The following is a 23828-nucleotide window of genomic DNA, read 5'->3' as shown; positions in this document are numbered from 1 at the left end:
TGAACGCTTAAGGCAGCGTCTACACAACGCCGGAGAAATTTAAAACACAACTTTCTTTATATGGTCAGCCCTACCGTCCACACTAATCCGCCACGAAAACGGAGCTTTTCGTAAACGCTTTTCAAATGGAAGCAATGTGAAAACGCAAGCCTTTTGTTTCCGTGTGAATGGAAAACATTTTGAAAACGGAGCTTTTCGAAACGATGAGATCGCTATAATCATGTGATTTTCCTGCCACAGTTTTTCTCAAACAAAAATCCAAAATGACCGGTGATTGTCGCGTTTTGAAATTTTTTCGGCGTAGTGTGGACGGAAAACATTTGATGCGTTATCAGACTGAAAACGCCGTTTGCAAATTCCTCCGGCGTAAAGTGGACCCCGCCTCAGTGAAACCAAGTCTTCCGTGAATTGATCATTTATTATTCAAAATATACCGTACTGTGATTCAAATGATGAAAAGCGAATTCATGAGATAGCAGAATCATGGCTTGTCTCTAGTTACAGTCATTCTTCATTTATTCGAAGTCAAAATCTCTGGCGTGACACGTGGTGACGAACGCGCACTGTGAGCGCACTGTTCAGGTATAACCTCGCGTGTAATTCGTACATTGTTTGTGTCAATAATTCATCAAAACAGCTCTTTGCGAGGTATCGCACGAACGCTTTCAAGTCTTCGTATGGGTAACAACTCTACCCATATAAGTGGTCGAGTCTTGAGCATTCTTGAATAAGTAATAAAAATCTTGGAACACAGTTTACGAGAAGCAGGTCATCTTTGAACCCGTTACTCCAATGCTCCACCAATTTAAAAGATCCGTTTGGCTTTTCTCGGTAAAATCGCAGTATTGTTCCTTTGTTTTCTGTTGATTATTTCACGCCACACCGTCGCATAGCGGTTCAGTGCCGCTCGTCTGGTTTCCCTCCAGGCCGTTCACAGCTCCGTCGTCCTTGGCGAACACCGTAGCCAAAGGAAATAGAGTCCTGCATTTGAGGAAGTACTCTTTTGTCAAATCACTGCACTCGCCGAATGTCCCTTCTAACAGCGTGTTGTAAATCAACGTACAGTTCTGTGGAAACATTAAAGAAACTATAAGTAAGGCGACAATCCTCACACTGCACAACGCCGGTGGAATTTGAAAACGAAGCTTCGTTTCTACGGTTAGGCCCACAGTCTACACAACTCAGTCACGAAAACGGGGCTTGTTAGGTTTTTAAATTCCTCCAGCGTAGTGTGGACGGAATTTCAGAGTGAAACCTCCGTTTTCAAATCCGTCCTAGCGTGAACGAGGCCTTAGCGTGCTTACCTCAAGCGAAGAAGCGGGGGTGTATGTACACAGGCCAGATGAACCCAATGTTCTTTTTTCCCCTTTTTCACAGTCAGTTTACAAGAACCTTAATCTCGTGACCTTGATATGAAGAGATAAGCCCTTTCACTCTTGGCCATTTTATCCGACCTGTTTACACGTCATGCGTTATTGCATTGTCTCCACTTTCAAAAGCAAAGCATTTAAGTTTCAGATTTGCGCATAAAGGCGCGAGATGGCCCTTTCTTTCTAACTGGCGTGTTACAATGCATGTAGTCTCACCTCTAATGTCCTATCTTCAAGAGTGTCTGAGAGATCAGTGACCAGCGCCAGCGCATCGTCTACCTTTGAGGCATCCAGAAGGCACAACATTTTGCTTCCTGTAAAGACAGAAACAACCTTGACTTTACAACTGTATTTGCATTTCCATTTGAGTTCGTTTTCCATTACTACGATAAGCGATTGGCTAAAAAAAAAACAGCCGGAAACTAAAGGGTACAAGTTATACTTTACCTGAAAGCCTATGAAGCAAAGATTGTGAATTTTCTTCCAAGAAATCCGAGTTGAACTGTTTGAGATCTTTGCCATCAAGCAGTGTTTTAAGTTCTCGTTCTATAACTGTCGAAACGGGTCTCTTCAACTCCTTCGACTCCGACACTGAGGGAAGAAAAGTCGGAAATTTACATTAATGTCAGTTACAAAACTCAAAATGTTATCCATAACAGGTCTTTTGCTCAACATTTCCAGACTCTTTATAAATAACAAACACATTTTGAACAACTTTTAGGGTCACGAGATTCTCTTAATTGACAAACTGACTTGGTCCAAGAAAATTGTAAAAATGTCTCGGTGCATTACTGAAAAATCTAAAAAATGACTTAGTGTCTTGGTGAATTGCAGAATGATGTATCTTCTTTCTTTGGATGTTACAGACCTTTAACAGCAAGCCTGACCAAGTTTTCATGCAGTTTAGGATGGTTCGGGTTAATGGCATGTGCACGTTTGACGGATTGCAACATCAACAGAAGTTTGCCTACAACAAAAAAAAAAAACAAGGAAACCTCGTCAGTTCAAGAAGTTAATTTACCGTGTTAAAGACGCCAAAGATACATTACTCTTTTACTTTCTTTCGTGAGATAAACCTTTCTTGTCTCCGGATACAACAATCTTATAAACAGACACTGGACGCTGTCACACATACATTTCCGGATGAAGACTTCATAGGCCAACAAATGAGTTTCTATTCTGTTGGACGCCAAATTCTGTAATGGCCGCAGGAACTTTAGAGCTTGTTCAAGAGGATCTGAAACCTGAAAATTAAGGTAAACTAAAATTAGACGTAAACTGAATTTACAGTTCACAGCGGAGGTTTGTTTCCTTTATGTTTCTGTGGATAAGCGACAAAGGCTGTGTTCTTAGATTTGATAAGGCCCTCTACCTGAAAAAATACCACTGACACCCAGAAAGTGCATATACAGAGAGTATATACCAGTACTGAGTTTCTTTGATAGGGCGGCAGCTGGCCACATTTTGCACTTGCCCATGTTTGCAGCTCTGCCACCAAAGCGAAAGAAATCGCGTGCAAACTCACGCCAGCAAGCTATACAGGGCACCTACAGAAAGATGGACAATTGTATCATAACAGTTACCCTGACTAATGCATCTGATTCCAAAGGCGGTTCTTTTAACGGATCAGCTTTCTTCTCGCTGTCTTTTGTTTCTTTTACATCACTGGTTGCTGCAAGTAAAAACAAGATAAAAAAAAAAAAAAAACACAACAATTTTACAAATATTGAAAGTGAAGAATGATCATCGCAGCAAATTTTCCAATTTAACCAACTGGAAAGAAGAAGCCTGAAAAAATCAGGGCTTCAACGGGATTCGAACCCGTGACCTCCGCGATACCGGTGCGATGCTCTACCAACTGAGTTATGAAGCCACACATTGGGAGCGAGGTCAATTAATTGAGTTCATATCTTCCCGTGAGGAGTGAAATGATGTCAAGTATATATGAAATTATTCATATTTGAATTTTACAAATATTGGTTTAAACTATTAACGATAATACGACTTTTCCTAGATGCTTCTAGTTTTATTTTTACCTTTCTTATTTTCTTGAGCTTTCTTTTCAGCTCTTCTCTGTTTGCTGCGCAGCTTTTTCAGGTCTTTGGCTGACAGTTCACTCGACCCTGCCTCAGCATCTTCGTCGCTTGCTGCCAATGGCTTGTCATGAAGCCGGACGTAACACTGTTGTAAACAGAAATGAAAACAAATACACGGTCACATCAAAAAATCATTCACAGTCAAAATTGCTGAAGTGTTTTGTCCAGTAATAGGGAAAGAAAACCACGAGAATGTTGCCAAACAAAAAGTTTAAAGAGCAGGGCAATGACTGTGCACGTGCGTTATAATTCTTGGTACATTTCTTTGCCGTCCTCTGCAAAACAAACAACGTGAAATGACCAAATTCTGCGTTGTCTGGAGAGCATGAACCACAACGGCTAATTTTTTCATTTTCTATTTTAAATTTATCGCTGTGTTCCAGATTTAGTTTCGTGTTAGTTTTGACAGTGATAAACAAAGTAAATGGCTTCAGAGTATCGCGAGATTCGTAGATAAAATAGAAATTCATTTTTAACCGACGTTGTCCTCGGTGTCGCCCTCGTGGTTACTTTAACTCTCCATTAAATAACATGAACTCATTTATGGAAATATTTGTTTTTCACGTCAAGCTTCCACTGAATACTGAATAAAAGCACTGAGAAAAGCAATGAGAAATGCCACAGGTGTTGTAAATTGGGCGAAATGCATGCGTAATCAGACAGCTGTAGCTAAGGCATTCAAGGAAGATGCCGATCTAGGCACTGTGTTACTAACCTCTATGGCCATTTTGGCAGCTTTGAAGTAAAATCTATGGCTTCTGAGAATATCCTCAAGGCGGAGTAATCTGGAAACAACAGCGAAATATCAGTACATGTACTTAGACTCTTCCCAATTCAGTTAAATGTACCTGTACATGCAGACGTTTTATCTTTACCTCACATAAGCTCGTAACGTCATTTTCCTCATGCAGTAGGTGTGGAAGTCAAACTGATCCTCGGTTATTTCGTCAAAATGTCTCTCGATCTCGTGAGCTTTCTTCAACGCCTCTCCTAGTTTGCCGAGTCTCTGCAGAGCATAACCACTCTCCGTTTGAAACCACATGCACTGCATTTCATTTAGGTTCTCGGCAGCACCAACCCCTTCCTGCGATACAGAGTAATTAGCAAGGAGTTTAACAACACGTGTACATGTTATCTATCCATTGTTAAACATCTCAAGTGACTTTGCAAAAAGCAGCTATGCCAGGTGGTTTGAAAGCAATTTACAATAGTCCCATGAAAACCAGTGCATAAAAAGTGAGTAAAAAAGCCTAACTTTTGTGTTCAAATTATATTATGACGTAGATGTAGACACAGATATAGTTTATTTCACTTGATCACATACTTAGCTACGGTGACAGTGCATCCCAGAGAATTGATATGCAATGTCTACAGGACACACCAGCTAGTTTACAGGTACGCCAAGAAAAAAAAATTAACAAAGTAAAAATGTACATAAATGTAAAAGAATGACGTCACATTATTAGACGTATCTGATACTCACCCTTGTGAATAACCCACAAGTGTCCTCAGCCTTCTGAACTTGATTGGCACGCAGCTGGTACTTAGCACATTTGCAATTGACATATCTATCGGCAGTGTCCAGAGATCGAGCTTCATCCATACAATGTGCTGCCTTCTCCATGTCACCACCATGCTAGTGAAAATGGGCATAACAAAATTCAACATAAATTAAGACTCAAGCATGCCACGAGTAGAAAGGGTACAAATAATATATTAAATTAACGTTGATGTTACTAAACTGTGCATGAAGCAGGATGCAAAAAAAAAAAAAAAAAACACACACATTTTCAGGCTTCCCATTTGGGCAAGCCCTAACTTCATGAATAATGTATTAAAGTAAAGGTAAAGCCAAGCGCCCCAAAAATCATTTTCACTAGGCACTAAAAAAGGTCACCTCTTACAGTACTTAGGTAGTTTGAATTTCCCCAAAAATATTCCCAAGAAATTAGAAAGATCTACATCAGTCATCTAGTTAAGGAAGGGGGACATCTACATGGGGGGGGGGGGGGGGTGTTGGGGGGCTGCAAAGGGATATACCCATCACTGCAAGACTGGATACTGGATTCCACTTGCAAGACTGGAGAATTCACTTGCCTCAGGCTATTGGACAGGACTTTCTTTTGCACACTGATGTAAATTGGTACAATGACATTGATCACTCAAGAAAACAGTCTTCCTAGAAAATTAGTAAGACCCCATGCGAACATTGTGTACAAGTACAACATTTAATACTGCCAATCTGTTACCCACCATTGATATCAGTCTAAACTTACATGAACATCAATATAAGCATATATACATGTAGCTTGGTTTCCAATACCTTGTATATCCTGGCCTTGACCATATAAGCCTCAATCAGTGTTGGTGTGTGTTCCAAAGCTTTGTCTATGTACTCCATCGCTTTCTTGCTGTCACGCAAATAATCAAAATGCTGGGCGAGAAAGTGGTAAACCCAGAGGATTGCCGTTGGAGGTTCAAGATCGCCACCTGAAACACAATTTGAGTCAATATTTACAAAATGTCCTGACACAGTAATTGAAGATTTGGGGAGTGGAGATGGTGCAGTGGTGAGAGAGCTCGCCTCCCACCAATGTGGCCTGGGTTCAATTCCAGCCCGGTGCCATATGCGGGTTAAGTTTGTTGTTGGTTGCTTTTTCCGAGGATTTTTCTCTAGGCTCTCCGGCTTTCCTCCCTCCACAAAAACCAACATCTCCAAATTCCAATTTGACCAGGATAGAGGACCTGCATGAAAACCAGGTAAGGCTGATGTGGCTTTGTCTCTAAATATTGTAATTTATTTAAGCAATGAAACACTGACCTTTCCCTGTCAAAGTTCCAAAGGTATTCAAATTGTCCAGATAACCCACGGCTATATTTTCAACAATCTTTACCTGGAAGAAAAAAAAAAGAAAAACAAAAGCAAGCATTTTGTTAGTGTTGAAATGCTAAACATATAATTTAGCAAGAGGAAACTGAAGGTGATGGTCTGCCAATATTATAAACAGTAAAAGCTAATTTTGATCTTGCCAGTTGTTCTTGAACATGCTGTCAGGTTATCACCTTGTCTTTTTCTGTGTATAAATTCCTGATGTTGTTAAACAATGGAGGCACTCCTTTATGAATTGCTGGCCTCATGTAGTTGTCAATTAATCTGGCAAATGTTTCACCTGAAAACGGAAACAATTCAAGTCTACTGTAAGTATTTCAGGAACTCTGAATAACATTATTTTCACTAGTCTGAGTTGGCAAGTCCCAGTTGAAATTTGGTAGCAGTAATGTCACCTGTCCCAGCTGTGTATTCAAATGGTTTTTAAGCCAATGGATCTACCTTGTCAATTTTTTTTGTACAATGTAGTTGTCGGGGCACCTAGCCAGAATTTATTGAAGGCTGCAAATATATTATTAACAGTAATGTATAATTCGTGAAATTATTTCAAGTAATACGGTACTAGATTGCTTTGTTTTGTTTACACGTTATGTTTGTATATTGCCAGTTAAAACAATCATCGTAAGTTAATTCACTTTCTCATGCTCTGCACCCAAAGGACCCTTTGTCTGGGCAAGAATTAACCCACATCATGTGTCACCTCTGAAAGGATCAAGTCCTTAAAAAAATCTGACTGAGTGTAACTTTGGGAAAATAACATTGGACTGTAATAACTATTATACATGCGATACACGTTTATTAAATGAACAATGAATACAAAGAACAAAGAACAGAATATACCTTTGGTAAATGTCAGAGGCATTCTCTTGGGAGCCTGTGCTCTTGGATATGATTCAGCATATTGCATGTACAGATTATATCTGTCATCAAGATTTTCTGCAGGTAGGAAATATGTTATTACATTGTTCAGAGATGTAAGAGCAAGTACATTCTGTAATTTACCATGACTAAATTTGCAATTATCCAATCAGAAGCCCATCTGTCTGCTGTCCTGATATCCTGCGACACCACGTAACTGATCTGATATGGCTACGTTACTTGTCATGGTCACTTGGCTGAATCTGGGTATGGTAAATACCTAAGTGCAACTTTTTTACATGTCATGCTTTGGCAGCACATCAGGCTCTTTTGGTCTCACCAGGTTTATTTTCGTTTGACTACACCTTGCTAATTACAAACCATACTTGCCTGCTGCTGAAGTGTACAAAAAATGTATGACTAAGTATAAGTAAAGACAGATCATCAAAAGATTTTATCAGTGCTCACCAAGTTGCAAAGATTTTTCCAATTCTTGGTAATAAGATCTATTTTCTGGATTTCTTCTGAGTAACTCTCTGAAAACTTTCTCTGCTTCTTTGAAGTGGTTCATCTCAAGAAATAATGACCCTGGAGGAAAATAAATATCAAGTTACTTTTGGACTCACAAGGGTGATTAGCAAACTAAGTTTTTCAAAGATAGTCAAAGTTCTAGTTTCCCAGTATTTGAATTATGGCAAAAGGGTAAAATAAAGTCTGCAGACGAATGCCCCGTCAGGGCGGAGCTTATCCCAGTTTCAGCAACATGAAGTGACTGGGAATATTACAACTCCACCCTGGATGGGATGCTAATCCATTGCAACTGGGTGGAGAAAGGTACTGCTAGAGTAAAGTGTCTTACCCAAGAACACAACACAATGTTTCTGGCCAGGGCTCAAACCCAGACTGCTCGATCGAGTGGAGCGCACTAACCATGAGGCCACTGTACCTCCACACCTTGATTTATGGATAACCTTAAACAAACAAAAATGTTCAACATACCTTTGATTTCCCGCACTACAAGTTTATCATGCATCAGTGGTTCATATTCCATCAAGTGATCCAGAGCCTTGTCAGGTCTTCCAGCTTCTCTGAGCACCATGTTTTGATACAAGAGAAGCTCGCCATGTTCAATGTCAAACTTTGGAGAAGAAATCTGAATTAAACACACAATATTACAACCATTAAAACTCCTTACTTAGACAAGGGTCATAAATTACCGAGTGAACACATAACTTGGACTGACTGAAAATATTTTCGTCTTTTTATAATGATCTGGTCATAATTCTCATTACCATCAGGAAAGTATTTTAGGTAATTCCAGACTTTATTTTTTGTCTTGAAGTATATGTACCATCAGTTTTTTTGGAATTACCATATTGTACACCTGATGACTAAAACACTTGAATGACAGTCCTAAGTCTGTGCTCAAGCCAAAGAGGCCTGTTAGGTCGGTGGTTATGTCCAGTTTCCATACAATGAAGCAGCTACATGTAGGAGTATTTTATCCCCCTCCCTCCTGGAAGGGATTGTACACTCTGTTGCAGGGTAACCCCCCCCCCCCCCCCGGCATTAAATTTGCAGGTATACACATGTATATTGCATGGAGTCAAGATTGCAAAACACTTCATAAAGTCACATAATGTAATTTTATATTAGATTTTTTGACAAGAGTGTTTCAACCTCAAAAAGTCAGCCCTTCCTGAACTCTTATAAATTTCTGGGCACAGTAGAAAAATGATTTTCATATTCACATCTTTACTTGAATAATCTATAATGCTAAATGCACATGCGTGCTGTACATTTCAACTACCATAATACCCAGAGAGACTCCTTACATTCTGAGTTTTCCGAAACTCTTCTAGGATTGTGAATGCCATTTCATGATCTTTGAGGAGATGATAAGAGATAGCGTAACCGATCCAGGACGCTCTCTGACCAGGCCTTAACTTTAACAACTGGTACCTGGTTTCCTGGAGTAAAAAAAAATTCATTTAAAAGGGACAATTGACATCAAAGGATTTTAGATCCATACATTTTATGACCTTTTAAGTGTACATTTTGCATAAGGATAACTATTAGAACTAATGTACATGTATGTGTTAGAGGAATCTGATGATATAATTTTGTATGATTTCTTCTTCATGTAAAACAATATCAGCCTTTAGGCAAGTGCTTCTTACAGGTCATTTTAAAATACTAGCTATTAATATGGAAAAAGAATTAATACTTTTATGGTCATACCCTGTAGCCTTCTAGGTCACGCATCTGAATTTGTAAAAGTGACAAATCTCGCAAGATTTGGATATTTTCCTGCAGAGAAAGAAATGAAAACAACACCTTTCTAAGCCAGGTTGAACATAAAGCATCACTTTCTATCAGTATGACTATTTATAAATAATACCAAAAAAAAAAAAAAAAAAATTGCCATCTAACCTTATCCCATTTTAGAGCATTCCTATAACACTTGATAGCCTCATCGTATTTTTTATCTGATCTCTGTAGCAATCCATAAACATGCCAACCTGGCTGGTGGTCAAGGAAATAATACAACACAAACAGAAACTGGTTACACAGATCTACATCCCCTTCGAAAATGCTGTACTAGTTTTTTAGTCTGTGAATAAAAACCTGGATAAAATCCTGCTGTGTGAAGGCGACTAATGTGACGACTTTTTTAACATTAAATACAATTTTAGGCTTTGTATCATATTTGGTACTTCTCCAATTTTAGGGTTATGAAACACAGTGACTTATTATGTTACAGTAAATGTTTGACATTGCCAAAATCTGAGGACATCAACAACACACCCATCCCCCAACCCCTAAAAATACTATTTATTTATGAGAAAATGAAGGAAAAAAGTAAAAGTAATTTCTGGCAGCCTCAAGGAGTACAGAAGAGTTAAAACGGATGCTAAATTTGGTACATTTTGCTGAGCATTCTCGCACGTGATAATTAGCTCACAGCTCCAGTCACACATTACGAACAGTTTAACAACAAACCACGGAAGCAAATAGGCGATCACGTAAATTCCATTACCACGTAGTTTTTGTTGTTGTTGTTGCCCATTATATGTACAGTACATGTAACCTGTAGAAATTGACATTTATATTCTAACATATCAAGGATACAGACATGACTTTTGAGATCATTCCGAAGTCCTCGACGAACAAATTCATAGGCTTCTTCCTTCCTTCCAAGACAGTTGAGAGTGAGTCCTTTCATAGCCAAAGTTTCTATATCGCCAAGAGAGGGAAACGTTAAACACTGACACATCAAATGTTTTCAAACGAAACTAACATCTGATGGTAGAAAAATCGACAAGTTGCTAGTTTAATCCGCATTTGTGGTGAAGAGATACAGGTGAACAAATTCATTGAGTCCACCAAACGTAAACAATTATACTCACCTCCGTGCTCCGAAAACTTTGGATTTGAAAGGATCTGCTTGGCAAATTTCAGCCCATTCTTGTACTGCTTGTGTTCGTAGCATTTCTGCAAAAGAAGATCAGAAAGGAAGTGAAAACGCACCCTGAAATCGACAAGGCGTGCTCAGAACTCGCATCCGCGTGGTACGGCTCCACTCGCAACCTCAGCGAGGCCTTACCAGTATTCTTTTGAACAAAGCATTCTCTTTGGGTGGTAGAGTAGTCGGCATGCTGGTGAACTACTCAAGGACAGGCCTCTACCACCGAAAGGTTAGACTTGCCCGCCGGCCTCGTGGAACGAACGAAAATGGCGACTGCATATGCGACTACTGATCGGCTACCCACAGTGCTCTGGGACACTGGTGAACCCGATTGAGCAACCAAGCCTTGACAATTTTTTTTACATTTGAAAAAATTTTGTACAGTGAGACGAATTTTTATATTTTTTCGTTTATCTCGTGCCAAATGCGTTTCCATGCTATAACTTTCTGTCGTGTGAACGTCTTCCCTGGCTGGAGTTTTGTAACGTTTTTGGGAGATTTTTACAAATAACCTTTGCCCTCGACCCAGTTTTTCACTGTCAAAAGCCACGTTCAAATTCAAGATGGCGGATGATGAGAGCCTGATTCTCAAAGAAATGGCGGTGAGTTGTGTCTACTAACTTTGGTTGTTGTTAAAGATTGTCAAAAATTGCTGCATTAAACGTCATTTGGCATACAGATGTGGTATTCTATGCACTTAAATGACTATTAACTTTGCACGGGCTAGTGATATGCCTGTTTGATTCATTTCCGTTATACGTTCAAATTCTTCAAAATATGAAGCAACCTTGTTGTTCTACTGTGCCATGCACGGTTATTTTAACGGTAATGTGAAGGATGGTTCATAATTTCCATCACGGTATTGTGTTTTATGATGGAAGCAATAAAATGGAAGTTAAAGCTGGGGTTGGTGAGGTCACTATTATACGGATCACTTTGTACATTTCAGGTTGACTCTAACATGTCCATTCCAGACACAAGACCACTCAGTAAAGAAGAGCTGTGGAGGTATTCATAACAATGTGATTAGTCTACAATCTGCAACTTTCATCCTTTTATTTAACCATATCTGTGCTAGCGTATGAAAGCTACTGTAGATGCTTGTAACGAGAATTTAGAGCAATTAATTATTTCTACAAAAAAATAAATAAATAAATAATAATAATAACTGTTGTGTATTGATGTCTGGCAGCTGAACAGCGTTTTTAAAATGCTCTGTGTCGGCAGTCGGAAAATTTTCCTTTTACATGGTGTTACCATTACAAATACATTGCTGAGAACTAACTGTAAACAGGCTAACCAGTGCACTATGCAGGCTAATCTTTGGCTTTTTTGTATGTTTTTGTATGTTTTTTGTAGGATAGAACATGAGAAGCTACACGCCAAACACAAAGGACATGAAGCCATGCACATGGAGATGATCCTTATTTTGTTTTCTACTCTAATAGTAGCACAGGTTCTTCTGGTAAAGTGGAAAAAGCACTACTACAAATCATTCCAGGTGAAAAAAAAGACAACAACAACAACAACAAAACTATCACAGAATCACGCCCATTGAAAAACGTCGCACGGGAAAATGCAAATAAGCTAGAAAAGAGAAAGAGAGCATGTGTTACTTCATGCAGGCCTGTCAACTCCACTGTCAATCATGTAATCCCCCGTGTACGCCGTGTTCACGAGTATTGTTTCTTACTCAGACAACCGAAACGTAGGGCTATTCATCGAAGAAGAATAGCCGTAATTAGTCGGGTTATCTTGATTAGGCTATATTGTTTAAAAATCAGTCAGTGTCAAACTGTTAAGCTGTCAAACCATGAACACTGTGATTGGTTATAATACAATGTCATTCCAGACATGTTTTAGGTGTTCACGATTTAATGCGTTTGAGAGTAAAACTCACTTTAAATCAGTTGCTACAATGTATGATTTTAAACTGAGATGAAACAAAACTTTGTATGCTAATCAATCTTTAGAGCATGTTAAAACCACGGTCATTTCAGTCCAGTGGTTTATCTTAACTACTTACTAGTTCAATCTTTTTTTTTTTTTTTTTTTTTTTTCAAGGCTGTGACTCTGGTTGGCATGTGGTTAATTCCTCTCTATTTCAATATCAAGCTCAAGTTCTGGCGCATGCTGACTGCCTGGGTGATGTTTTCTATTTTAACTGGCTTCATTGTTTTTAAGTCTACGCGGAAGCCTGTTGCACCCAGTACTCCTAGGTAATGGTATTTTGATCTTGTTACTAATTTAAATGTTATAGTTGACTGTGTAATGCTGGTTAGAATGCCAGACCCTGGATCAGTTAATCCAGGTTCATATAGGTTTGCCCACTTGGGACATTGTGTTTCTTCTCAGGAGACAGTCCCAAAGGACCTCTGTCCACCAAAAGGAGAAAAGAATGCATCATGGTGGACAACATGATAAAAAAAAGTGTTGGAGGTCAACCTGCTCTAGTTGCTTTATGTTACTTGTGTGGAAATCAGAATAAGTTACATTTGTTTCATTGTTTGTTTTCATTGGCCCTGAAAAGTCCACATTGGGGCAGTGGTCAATTAAGTTTTATTTTTTTTGTTACAGAAAAGCCACATGTTTCTCAAGAAATTTGACCTCTATCTAATAAATCCATCATTGTCAGTCATTGGTAAGATATTCTTTGTTTAGTTCATTTTCAAGCTAATGATGCAGTTGTACCCTTGTTTTCATTGCAGACTAGTTTACAAGTGGTTTTTGTTTGTGCACAAGGCGACATATGGCTTGGGAATATTAGGATACATGGTTGTTTGTCTGACCATGCTTGGTGTAAATCTGATGTTTGCTATCGCACCAGATACTGCCATGGAGTTTGGAGTGACAGTGCTGTTTTATGGACTTTATTTTGGTGTACTTGGCAGAGATTTTGCCGAAATATGTGCAGATAAAATTGCGTCAAAACTAGGTGTAAGTTTCAGGCCATTCTTTTACCTCAACGCTTATTGTAATTTCTGTTTAATAAAAGTGTTGTGAAACACTTAGTAGCACTATTTGCTGCCTTACAGTTAAAAAGAAATGCAACAATTCAATAATTGAAAACTTCCAAATTGATATGATTTTTACCCCAACACCCCTCAAACTGTGTTTGACGTTAGTTAATAAAAGTTACAATGGCCAATTCCTCTATGAGAGGCACCTGCAGAGAATCATGGTAGCTGTTTTCATCATGATCTTGGATTGGATATTTGTTTTGATGAATGCAACTACTGTACCATGATTCCCTCCAGGCACGTCTCAGAGGAAATTGGCCATTGTAAAATTCTTAGACTTCACTGTGTCTCCATTGTAAAATTCTGAGAGTTCATCATGTCTGTTATGACATTGACCCAAGCGGGGGAGATTACATTTCAGCACCTCATGTGTATTGTGTACAGTAGTTAGTCACTGCTGCCTCATTTTAATATGGGTATTACTTTACAATCATCTGTGTGAGGAAAATGTTTGGTCGACATAAAATGATGTTTAAGTTCTGTGACTGCAAGTTACTTACATGTGGTGTTTAATTAAATTATTTTTTTTGTCTGTGACTTTGTTTAGTATACAAGCAAAGGAGGCCTTCCAAGTAGGAGCCTGGAAACCAATATTTGTGCTGTATGCGGCCAACACCTTGTGTTGTCAAATAATGATGATGACGATGATGATAATGGGCCTGAGAAAACTTATAAACTTTCCTGTGGCCATTTGTATCCTTTGTTTTGTTTATCCATTTGTAAATTTTGTTTTAATTGTAATTTTAATGTATCCATCTGATGCCAAAATTATTAATGTATGTAACATCCTAATTGAATTTGTTCAATTTGATCTTAACCATTGTCCTCTTGAATATATGATTTTTCTTGACAAAACTCAATGCAGATTCCATGAGTTCTGCATTCGTGGTTGGTGTATAGTGGGAAAGAAGCAAACTTGTCCATACTGCAAAGAGAAGGTGGATCTCAAGAGGATGTTTTGCAATCCGTATCCTTTTATTACACACTATTTTTTTTTTTTCGAAAAACAAGTGCATTTTTTTCTTCGGTCTTGCCATTTAGCATGTGCTGTGCACGAGTCACATCAGACATGGGTGGAGTACCATCTTGTTCTAAATCCTCAGGCTCACTGTTTGAGGTAGTCAGTTAGAGATGGAATAAGAGTAGGTAAAGGTGGGCACCGTGTGCTAAATACACTCTACGAGCTGAAGGATCAGTCAGTTGCAGCTTGCTCTTCCCTTTTTTCATTCGGTGTTAGTGAGCTAACTCCCTGTACACAAAGTTTCCAGCAAAGTTTTAGGTAGATTTGTTGTACTTTTTGACCATCTCCTGCCTTTCAACAAAATGGCAAAGAATGTGACTTGTTTTGGACAATCTACAGTTCATGGTTCAGTAAAAAATGAATCCTCTTCATGATCAGAAAAAAGAAGACTTTTTTTGTCATCCATTAGGCCCACGTCAAATGTCAAACTTCACATGAGATGACCTAAATTGTAATTTAAGTTGATCCTAATGGGTAAAGCTAGATCGACCAGTGAACTTCAGATGGAGAGAACGTGTTGGTCAATCTAATTTTAGCCTTATTTTAATTTGTAGTTTTTTATTTATACGCTCACTAGAATCTTCAGAATTGAAGGAGGTGAGTCGCCCAGGAAGAAAAAGAATTTCAGTCGGACGAACTCAGTTGAGTCAAACATCTAACTTATCATCAACTTAATTCACTCAGTTTAGTTCGTCTCCCATGAATTTCGACGTTCAGCACAATAGGATGGTCACAAAAGCTATTTATTTACAAGTCTGGCACTACAACTGAATAAAAAAACATGCCATGTTCCACAGAATTTGCCAATTCTTGAGACAGAATTGCGTCTGAAACATGATGACCAGTACATGTACCTGCTTCTGGACTAGGCAACAAATGTTGAAATCTAGAATTGTTCAATGGCTGTTTTCCTTGACTAGACCCCAGGTGGGAGCGCCCTCACGTCCTGTTTGGTCAGCTGTTGGACTGGATCCGATACCTAGTTGTATGGCAGCCCATTATTATAGTGGTAGTTCAGATAATAATATATGTTCTAGGACTGGAGTAGCTATAATAAATCCCTTATTTAATGAATATATATATAAAATGCTTCAAAAGAAACTAAGATAAATGTACAGTTAGCAGCGGTCATATTTTCTCAGATGCCACTTGTACTAAGAGATCACATGACCCATTGGATTATCACCCAGGACAGACTGTACAGAATAGTTCCAGACATGTAAGAAATATCAAATTAAAATTACTTCAATTGTCAGATTTTCATTTAGGTCAGTATCGTAGCTTGACTTATGCATGAAATTTTCTGTTGACTTGAGTTTTCAAAATATTAGTCAAGAAAGAATAGCAAATACAGCTGGAAGGCAAAGCTTAATACTACAACATGATGGATCATTAATTAGTACAAGCCATACCGAGGCATCCCTCTGTATAGTCTGAATTTCAGCATCTGTTCTCGTCTCGTCCCTTCTCCCTTACCCACGGGTGGGTAAGGGAGAAGAGACGGCTGAAATTCTGACTACCCTCTGTATTTTTAGCTTGGGACTTGAAGTGAATGCAAGTTTATTTTAGGTGGAATTTTGTTTTAAAAATAAAGTCAATGAAGAAATTTTTAAAACCGACCCCAGTTATCCAAACCAAAGCTTGATAATTAATTTATCACTTATAACAAAATTACAGTGCAAATATTCAACTACTACTTCAGTACCACCATTGATAGTGCTTCTTTCTGTTTTAATTAATAATTATGAATTCAGGATCATTGATAGGAAAACAAAAGGAGGAAACTGTTAGTGAAATATTATTTTAAACACATTGTTTTCTTTTCAATTTTCAAAAATGGCGGCCGCCAAGTAAAGTGGGAATATCTGAGTTGTCACGGAACACTCTTTTCCACTCACACCTGCTATGGTGAGGAGCATTGCGTGACCAACCAAGAAAGGCTGCAAAAAAGATTGTTGCCAAGTGAATGGTGGAAAATGCAATGAAAGTTTTAGATGTTTTACTAACTCGTTTTACGAACTCTTTCTAAAAATAAATAGTATCTAAAACTCCGTAAAAGCAAACGAATTTCCTGTTGCAACCAACTGTCGAAAACTTTCCAAGGCATCTCAAGCCGGCTTTTGAATCCTTCGGAATCCCGTTTAGGCGTGATTGCCAGCCGCTGTTCGGGAAAGGAGCCCGCGCTCCTCGCCTGAGGTCTCTTCTTGGAGAGGAAGGTAGAACGGACTGGAGAAAGCGGCGGAAATCGAGCCTAAAGCCAGTTGTGCCAGTCAGCAATCATTACCCATACTTTCTATAATTAGAAATCTTCTTTTTGTAATAGAATTTCTTTAATGGTGCAGGTTTCCGGTAAAACGAAATTGAACCATTATCACTGTGTTATGTTGTTATTGTTCATTGTTGTTGTTGATGATGTTTTGCTGTAGTTTACCGTTTCGTGGGTTGTAGGGTTCGAATTGGGATCCTCGTATATCCGGGAAAGAAATTTGATATTACAGAAACAGCGCAGTTATTATAATTTGGCTTCGAACAACTGAAGTATTGGTCGTCACGCCCTTAGAGTAATAACAATTCGTTGGAATAATCGCAATATGCAGTAATATTTACTTGTTACAAAGGGGTTGACCGGAAAATGGAAGATTGAATTTTCGGCAGAGATAGGGCATGCCCCTAGGGGGGTCATACTGTGAGCGTGGCGTTTTTAAAGCAAATTGCCTGTAATAGGTGAGGTGCAAGAAAGATTTCCACGAGGGAGGAGTGATAATCGATTGATTTTTGGATAATTGTTTGATTCCTTCTAATTTCATCGCTCGGGAGAATGTTTTAAAATGAGCTGCTTCACTCGGCCATCTTGCTTGCCGTTCCAATTAACTGCTGTAGAAAGTCTTTCAGAGCTAATCGTTCTCAGATTTTAGGATCTGTTAGCAATAAAACTACGTCCCGCTTCGAATTTCAATTTCCTATTTTTAGCACGTAAATAAGATCCGGTGGATATTAGACTGTACCCAATAAATGAAATTAAAAGTTCAACAATTAGACAAGCGCAGGAACCAGCTTTTACTAATCAAATCGCTGCTTTTTCATTGGTAAACTTTGAAAATTAGAATCGAAGAATGGTAATTTCAGTTTGAAAATTTTTACATCTTTCAGTTGCCCTTTCAACTAATAGCTTCAAGTTGACAAACATTTCTGCTGATTGTTTTGGACAGTCAATTTTAATAACCTTCGTGAAAACGAAAAGAAACGCTTCGATTCCGTGACTGCGATTCCAATCAATCTTTTTAATGGAAGAATCAAATTTGACTTCGGATTCAAGGACACCAACTCCTTTCAAAGAATCAGGATCAAGTATTTCGGAATGCGACGACTCGCTGGACCTTGTATTTCTGCTGCTAAATGGAATGATATCCGTTTTCATATTACTGGGCAATGGGTTAGCCTGTTTTATCTTCCTGAAAAACAAACATTTCAGGCGTTGTTTTATGAACACGTTCCTTGTTAGCCTGGGGCTTGCCGACATTTTCATGGCTTTGTTAATAATGCCAGGTCACGTGATCTTTTGCACAAGTTCCTGCAGCCATTCCGTAAGTGAACGCTGTTGGTTAATTAGTTCAACAAAATATCTTGTGTTTCCGGCGACAAAACTCAATCTGCTCGCCATTTCATATGACAGGTACATCGCGGTGATGCAACCTCTGCAGTACAAAGCGAAAATTAGCTTCAAAAGAGTCTTAATAATTATCACAACTGTGTGGACAATTCCCGTGATTTTAACTCTGAGCCGTTTAGCATGGTGGATCAAACTGCCGAGAGCTGAAGCCTTGATCACGGATCGCGTTTTCAACTCTTGCCTTATTTTCCTTTTGGTGGTTCTGCCAGTTTCTATTTTAACAGTTGTTAACTTGAGAATTATCTTGGAGATTAGGAAGCATCGCAGTCGGCCTCGTCCTGCTAACGAAGAGAGCGTGACTGAAACTCAATTAAATTGTACCATTGAAAACGATGATCAGCGAATACGCCAGGCCGCCAGAAAGGGCACCATTGCTTGTGTTTTAGTTGTCCTGATTTTCGTGTTATGTTGGTTACCAAGGGCTTACTATAATGTCGCCAGGCTCTTGGGTAAAGGAGAAGGCCCACTGTTAAACAAGCTGAGCTTGTTTTTCTTGTTTGTTCAATCGGCAGTAAACCCGTTTGTGTATACTTTTTACAGAGTTGATTTCAGAAGGGCTGCCGTAAGACTTGTAAAGTGTGGTTAGCCCAGATTCTATAGTCTGGTTCAGGATGTAATAAAGTAAACAAAACAAAACGGCCAGAATAATAAGAAACAGAACCTAAAAAAGTTTATGACCTTTACTGAAGAGGGGCTTTTCGTACAGAACTTTACATAACTTTAGTTAAGTGTCGAGGACTGTTTCATAGCAGTAATAATACCGCTTAACGTCAACACTATCTATAGCAAAAGATGACTAATTCTTCAAAAAATTTTTATTATTATTATTATTGTTAAAGAAAACAATAGTCACATTACTTTCAGAACAATACTTACTCTAATAAAGTGTATTATCGTTTGTCTCACGATGTAGTCACTTGAGATGTAGATCGCGACGTTTCGACTGCTTACTGCTAGTCTTCTTCAGGCGATAAGGTCGACTGATTGCACGGTATCATTTATATCACAAAGGTCGGCTGTGATTGGTGCATTTCGATCCTCCTATTGTTCCATTATTCCGGCGAGTAGCTGTTCCCTCAGTGGTCCGCTGTTGTACCGTTCTCCTGTTGTTGTGTTTCTTGATCGTGGGTATCCATGCTTCAGGAATTTCAATTCCACTATCCCTGTTGATGTTGTTAGGGTGAAGTCTTATGTGAATAGCTTCCTTGACCCTACGTGTGTACCAGTGAGGATCTCGATCAATAAACTTGACCTCATTCCAGATAGGATAGTGGCCGGTCTCGTGGGTGTGTTCAGAAACGGCGGAGGTCTGGGTTCGGGCGAGTCGTATATCCCTGTCGTGTTCTTTGATCCTCTCCTACATAGATCTCCCTGTTTCCCCGATGTAGACTTTGCCGCACTCACAGGGAATCCTGTAGACAACACCATCTTGTTTAGCCGGGTTGACGGTGTCCTTTGGTCGCACTAAGTGTGACCGAAGTGTCGTGTCGGACTTAAAGACGGTGCGAATGCCTTGTTGTTCTAGGCAGTGGCGGAGAGACTCCGAAACTCCTTGGACATAAGGTAAAACGGCGGTGGATTTAAATTCCGCGACAGGCTCTCTTCTTGGGGTTGTTCGTGCCTTTGTGATCTTCTGTACAAAAGAGGAGGGATATCCGTTAGAAACAAGTACAGATGACAGATGTTTCTTCTCTCCAGCGATTACTGATGGTTTGGTGACGAGACGTTTAGCCCGGTCGTACAGACACTTCACAATACCGCGCTTTACTGAACGAGGGTGGTGTGAATCATACGCTAGGTACTGATCAGTATGTGTTGGTTTCCTGTAGACACTGGTGGTAAGGCGGCCATCAGGACAAACGATAATACACTTTATTATTGCATCTACCACGATGAATAACAACAACCTTTTCCTCGACAATACTTACTCTACTTACAATACGACAGAATACTTAGTCTACTACAATGCAATACAATATTTTACTCTACTAACAGAACGGTGCAATACTATCTTTACTTACAATAGGATTCAATACTCTACTTACTTGATAGTACAATATTTACTCTACTTACAATACGACAAGGTTCTTATTCTACTAATAATAAGACACAGTACTAACTCCATTTTATACGAAACAATACTTACTCTACTTACATTTCATTACATTACGCTACAAAACAATGGACTAACATTGTATTGCATGACATGACATTACATTACAGTGCAATACGATACATCAATAACATGGCGTGATATTACAGTCGCTACAATTGCATTTCAAAAACGTAAATTGGAATACCCTCCTACTTAATTATAAAATATTTACTTATAGCAATAGAGCAGCCACACGACCTTGTGAATAGCGTATTGGTGTTATTAAATTGACAAGAGGCACACGAGACAAATTAACAGGTATCGAACGAGTGTTGAAAAGTTAAGAAATTCTCAAATCTAAGAGACTTCTCTTGAGTTCTGCAGATCCAAATGTAATATCTAGCAAGTAAGCAGAAATGACGAGTTTCCTTGCGAAAGAAAAATGGCTCAAAGCGTAATACTATTGCTGGACTGAAATTACTGTTTACGTTTTCATGGTTTGTTGTTATCCACTGTTTAAATTCTTGCCAAAAATGCGAGGTTACGCTACTGGACCATAATAGTGAATCAGACTTTCCGCCTCAGTTCTACAGAAGATGCACAAGTCACTCTGTTTTATTCCCACTTTCTTGAGAAAGGAATTCGTAGCAAGTCTTCTATGTACCTATGTAAAAGTTTAAATTGAAAAATGATTAGTTTAGTAATTTTCGTACATTTAAACGGGAGTAGCCGGGTGAACCGATTTTCAGTCAATTGTTTCGTGACTTTCAAATTCACAACCAGCCAACCATTTTTCCTGACTTCGACAAGGGGATTTTTGCTTTATAGTAACCAGCCTTTCATAAACAACCTTGGTAGGCTTTTTGGCTTTTAAGAAACTTTGAAGAAAGCTTTGAGAGGATGTGGTACTAAGTGACCGGCTTTCTCTCAAAGATTTTAACAAAGATTTTAGACCATGAAGAACTAGAAAGTTTGCTTTAACATTGTAGCGTTCCTTTAATTCATGAGAAGATAGTAAGGTATTCGGGTCTTTAAATAGGTCTGTAACGCTCTGGATACATTCTCTTCTCCATTCTTCAAAAATCTCAGTTTGATAAACCGAATAGCAAACTTTATTACAAGAGTAAGCTAGCTCCAGCTAATCAAATTGCTCCTTTACGACCCTTTACCGATTCATGGTTTCCTATTATTTCTTTCCCAAACATCTCAGCGGTCCTCAAAAGTGCGGCTAACTACGCCGATCAGCTTTTCACGATATGGACCCCTAGGGCGCTTTGAATTCGACCAAATATGCCGGTGTGAATTTTCGAAAATTTCCATGGGCGAATGGTACAGACTTTTCCAGTGTGGAAAATGACAAGCCGCACAGTTTTGTTCGCTTGGAATATTTCAACGACGGGGAAGGGATAAAGAGGTAAAAATGAAAACTCTCAGTCCCCATGACATACCTCTAACTAACCGAGTTTGAGGGCCGTACTGTAAGTTACGGACCGAGTTTTTTCCCATCGATTTATGGCCCAAGCGCGAAGCGCGCGGGCCGTAAATCGAAGGGGGAAAACGAGGATCCGTAACTTACAGTACGGTCCGAGAAGACGAGATTAGTAACTGTGTGTCTGACGGGTTCGGGAACGATTTCTATTTACGCGCCGGGAACGGCTTCAAATTGCTGACGCACTTCGAAAGCAAAACGACTGAATTTGAAATCGTTGTTAAGTGACTCTTAAGTCGTTAGCAGGTTTTAATACACAATTTTTTTAGTAAAAGAAAGTTTTAAACTTTTAATTGCTAAAAAAGTTAAGAGCACTTGGCGATAAATCACAAAACATTTTGGGAGGGGGGCGTAAGGGGGGTCCGAAAACCGCAAAACCGTACAGAAACATGCCAAAAAACCGCAAACCGCATCGGATTTTTTCCCGAATACCGAAACCGCACGTGTATAGAGGCCACAATATGAAAGCTGACCTCAGCAAGACTTGTGATATATTCTGATAACATTGTACGTTAATATTAAACATACCATCATAACGCTAACGGTATATTGTACTACACTATCATACTCTGTTTACTACTAACCAAATGCCAAGTATGTGGGTCATGTACTTGAACGAGTACTGATATCTCCATTGACTTTGAAAAACTCTGTCACTGATCCTGTACATCTTGCATTGGGTGACTGATTACCTGGGACCACCCTGTGCTAGTTGTGGAACGCGGAATAAATGTTACTTCTGGAATTGTGACCTTCTTGTCTCGTAAAGAGTTCACGTTCAGTGGAGAAGACGATTGTTTACCTTATAACGGAACTTGTTCTTTTTTCTGAAATTCTCTCCTTCTTTTCCTTCTTCATAGAAGATTGCCACGTAATTAATTACTACGTCCTCTTCGCTTTCAGTTGCGACCTCGGCGACCTCGACGACCTCAGTTGCCATTATCGCGCATTGAATAATCAAAGCAATGAGAACACGAGGCTGTACGGCTGTACGAGCTAACATCCGCCATGGAATTTCAAGAAGACGACGCATCATTGGCCAAAACGACCAAAACGGTTAATCACATTAAGTATTAACTGGGAAAGGCCGTAATTGCAAACCACAGAGTTAAATTGTAAGCTGATATAATGAACCCTGATGCGTTGTAAAACAAAACACTTGGCTCGCGCTTGCAAAACAACCGGATGCCGACCGCCTGCCGACCGTTCTAAAGAGTGTTATCACCGCAGACACTTTTTTTCACCGAAAACCGCGACTTAAAGGTTGTAATAACCGCAAACCGCTTAGTGTTTTGAAACCGCAATACCGCGAGTAAAAACGAATTTTACCGCAAATCCGCACCAAAAATAACGCAAAACCGCATCACCGCAAACCCTTACGCCCTCCTCTTTTGGCAACAAAACTTTAGCGGACCGTACAGTAGATTACGGCCCGCTAAATTGACCAATCACAGCGGGCGTACTAACTGAGAGATATAATAAAAGCTATTACACGAAGACTCTATGTACATTAACTTACCGTACATGTATTTTCACTTTCGCGCCTCCAAATTCGAGCATATCTTTCTTTCTTCATCGGGAAAAGATAAAGAAAGCAACGCCGGCGACTCGTGGACAAAAGTAAGAGAAACCAACAAACTTCTCAGATGAGAAAATAGTCACCATGAGAAAAATACGAAACCAACCAGTTCTTACTTATTTCTAGCTACATCTGCTACATGTATTTCTTGTGCGAGGCACAGAGTGCTGTAAAAGTTTCGCGCTCGGATTTTTGAATCGCGGCGTCTCGGGCTCGGATCGGACTTGAAAATAATAGTGAAGTCTCAGTCTCGGATTTTAAAGGAGTGTCT

The 23828-nt window shown here is 39.2% G+C and overlaps 3 protein-coding genes across 6 annotated transcripts; 2 read left to right on the top strand and 1 right to left on the bottom strand.

Annotated features, from left to right (window-relative positions):
- Window positions 1–399: 399 nt before the first annotated feature.
- LOC145496655 (N-alpha-acetyltransferase 15, NatA auxiliary subunit-like) lies at window positions 400–10973 on the bottom strand. Of its 2 annotated transcripts, none has more exons than XM_081476379.1 (22): window positions 10822–10973; window positions 10625–10709; window positions 10347–10451; window positions 9648–9736; window positions 9456–9524; window positions 9050–9184; window positions 8214–8367; window positions 7683–7802; window positions 7197–7292; window positions 6530–6636; window positions 6288–6360; window positions 5790–5956; window positions 4950–5102; window positions 4342–4550; window positions 4182–4251; window positions 3407–3551; window positions 2954–3042; window positions 2506–2614; window positions 2239–2337; window positions 1818–1961; window positions 1587–1684; window positions 400–1067 (listed from the first exon to the last, which is right to left on the bottom strand). In XM_081476379.1, exons 1-22 carry the CDS (start codon window positions 10870–10872, stop codon window positions 873–875), a joined length of 2562 nt encoding a protein of 853 aa, XP_081332505.1. In that variant the 5' UTR covers window positions 10873–10973; the 3' UTR covers window positions 400–872. The 2 variants fall into 2 exon arrangements, with proteins under 2 accessions (XP_081332505.1, XP_081332506.1); XM_081476380.1 differs by having other exon boundaries at window positions 8214–8352.
- Window positions 10974–11104: 131 nt separating this feature from the next.
- On the top strand, window positions 11105–16726 carry LOC145496666 (E3 ubiquitin ligase Rnf121-like). Of its 3 annotated transcripts, XM_081476397.1 has the most exons (8): window positions 11105–11285; window positions 11633–11691; window positions 12043–12184; window positions 12748–12902; window positions 13392–13620; window positions 14251–14396; window positions 14569–14670; window positions 15652–16726. In XM_081476397.1, the coding sequence occupies exons 1-8, from the start codon at window positions 11247–11249 to the stop codon at window positions 15770–15772; spliced, it is 993 nt and encodes a 330-aa protein (XP_081332523.1). In that variant the 5' UTR covers window positions 11105–11246; the 3' UTR covers window positions 15773–16726. The 3 variants fall into 3 exon arrangements, with proteins under 3 accessions (XP_081332523.1, XP_081332522.1, XP_081332521.1); XM_081476396.1 differs by lacking the exon at window positions 11105–11285 and having other exon boundaries at window positions 11316–11691; XM_081476395.1 differs by lacking the exons at window positions 11105–11285; window positions 11633–11691 and having other exon boundaries at window positions 11836–12184.
- Window positions 16727–16817: 91 nt separating this feature from the next.
- LOC145496667 (trace amine-associated receptor 1-like) lies at window positions 16818–19117 on the top strand. The gene has a single exon (XM_081476398.1). It carries the CDS (start codon window positions 18009–18011, stop codon window positions 18978–18980), a length of 972 nt encoding a protein of 323 aa, XP_081332524.1. The 5' UTR covers window positions 16818–18008; the 3' UTR covers window positions 18981–19117.
- Window positions 19118–23828: the final 4711 nt, after the last annotated feature.

The sequence above is a fragment of the Orbicella franksi genome, chromosome 9 (assembly GCF_964199315.1).
Source record: "Orbicella franksi chromosome 9, jaOrbFran1.1, whole genome shotgun sequence".
NCBI lineage: Eukaryota > Metazoa > Cnidaria > Anthozoa > Scleractinia > Merulinidae > Orbicella > Orbicella franksi.
This window is presented reverse-complemented; position numbering and strand designations above follow the sequence as displayed.

Coding starts and splice junctions, on each gene's coding strand:
- LOC145496655 (XM_081476379.1), bottom strand. CDS start 10,872: ATGCCGACTACTCTACCACCCAAAGAGAATGCTTTGTTCAAAAGAATA. Junction 6,637..7,196: donor GCCTCTGACATTTACCAAAG/GTATATTCTGTT, acceptor TTCCGTTTTCAG/GTGAAACATTTGCCAGATTA. Junction 3,552..4,181: donor CTGCCAAAATGGCCATAGAG/GTTAGTAACACA, acceptor TGTTTACAACAG/TGTTACGTCCGGCTTCATGA.
- LOC145496666 (XM_081476395.1), top strand. CDS start 11,894: ATGCTCTGTGTCGGCAGTCGGAAAATTTTCCTTTTACATGGTGTTACC. Junction 12,903..13,391: donor GTTGCACCCAGTACTCCTAG/GTAATGGTATTT, acceptor TTTTCATTGCAG/ACTAGTTTACAAGTGGTTTT. Junction 13,621..14,250: donor AAATTGCGTCAAAACTAGGT/GTAAGTTTCAGG, acceptor GACTTTGTTTAG/TATACAAGCAAAGGAGGCCT.
- LOC145496667 (XM_081476398.1), top strand. CDS start 18,009: ATGGAAGAATCAAATTTGACTTCGGATTCAAGGACACCAACTCCTTTC.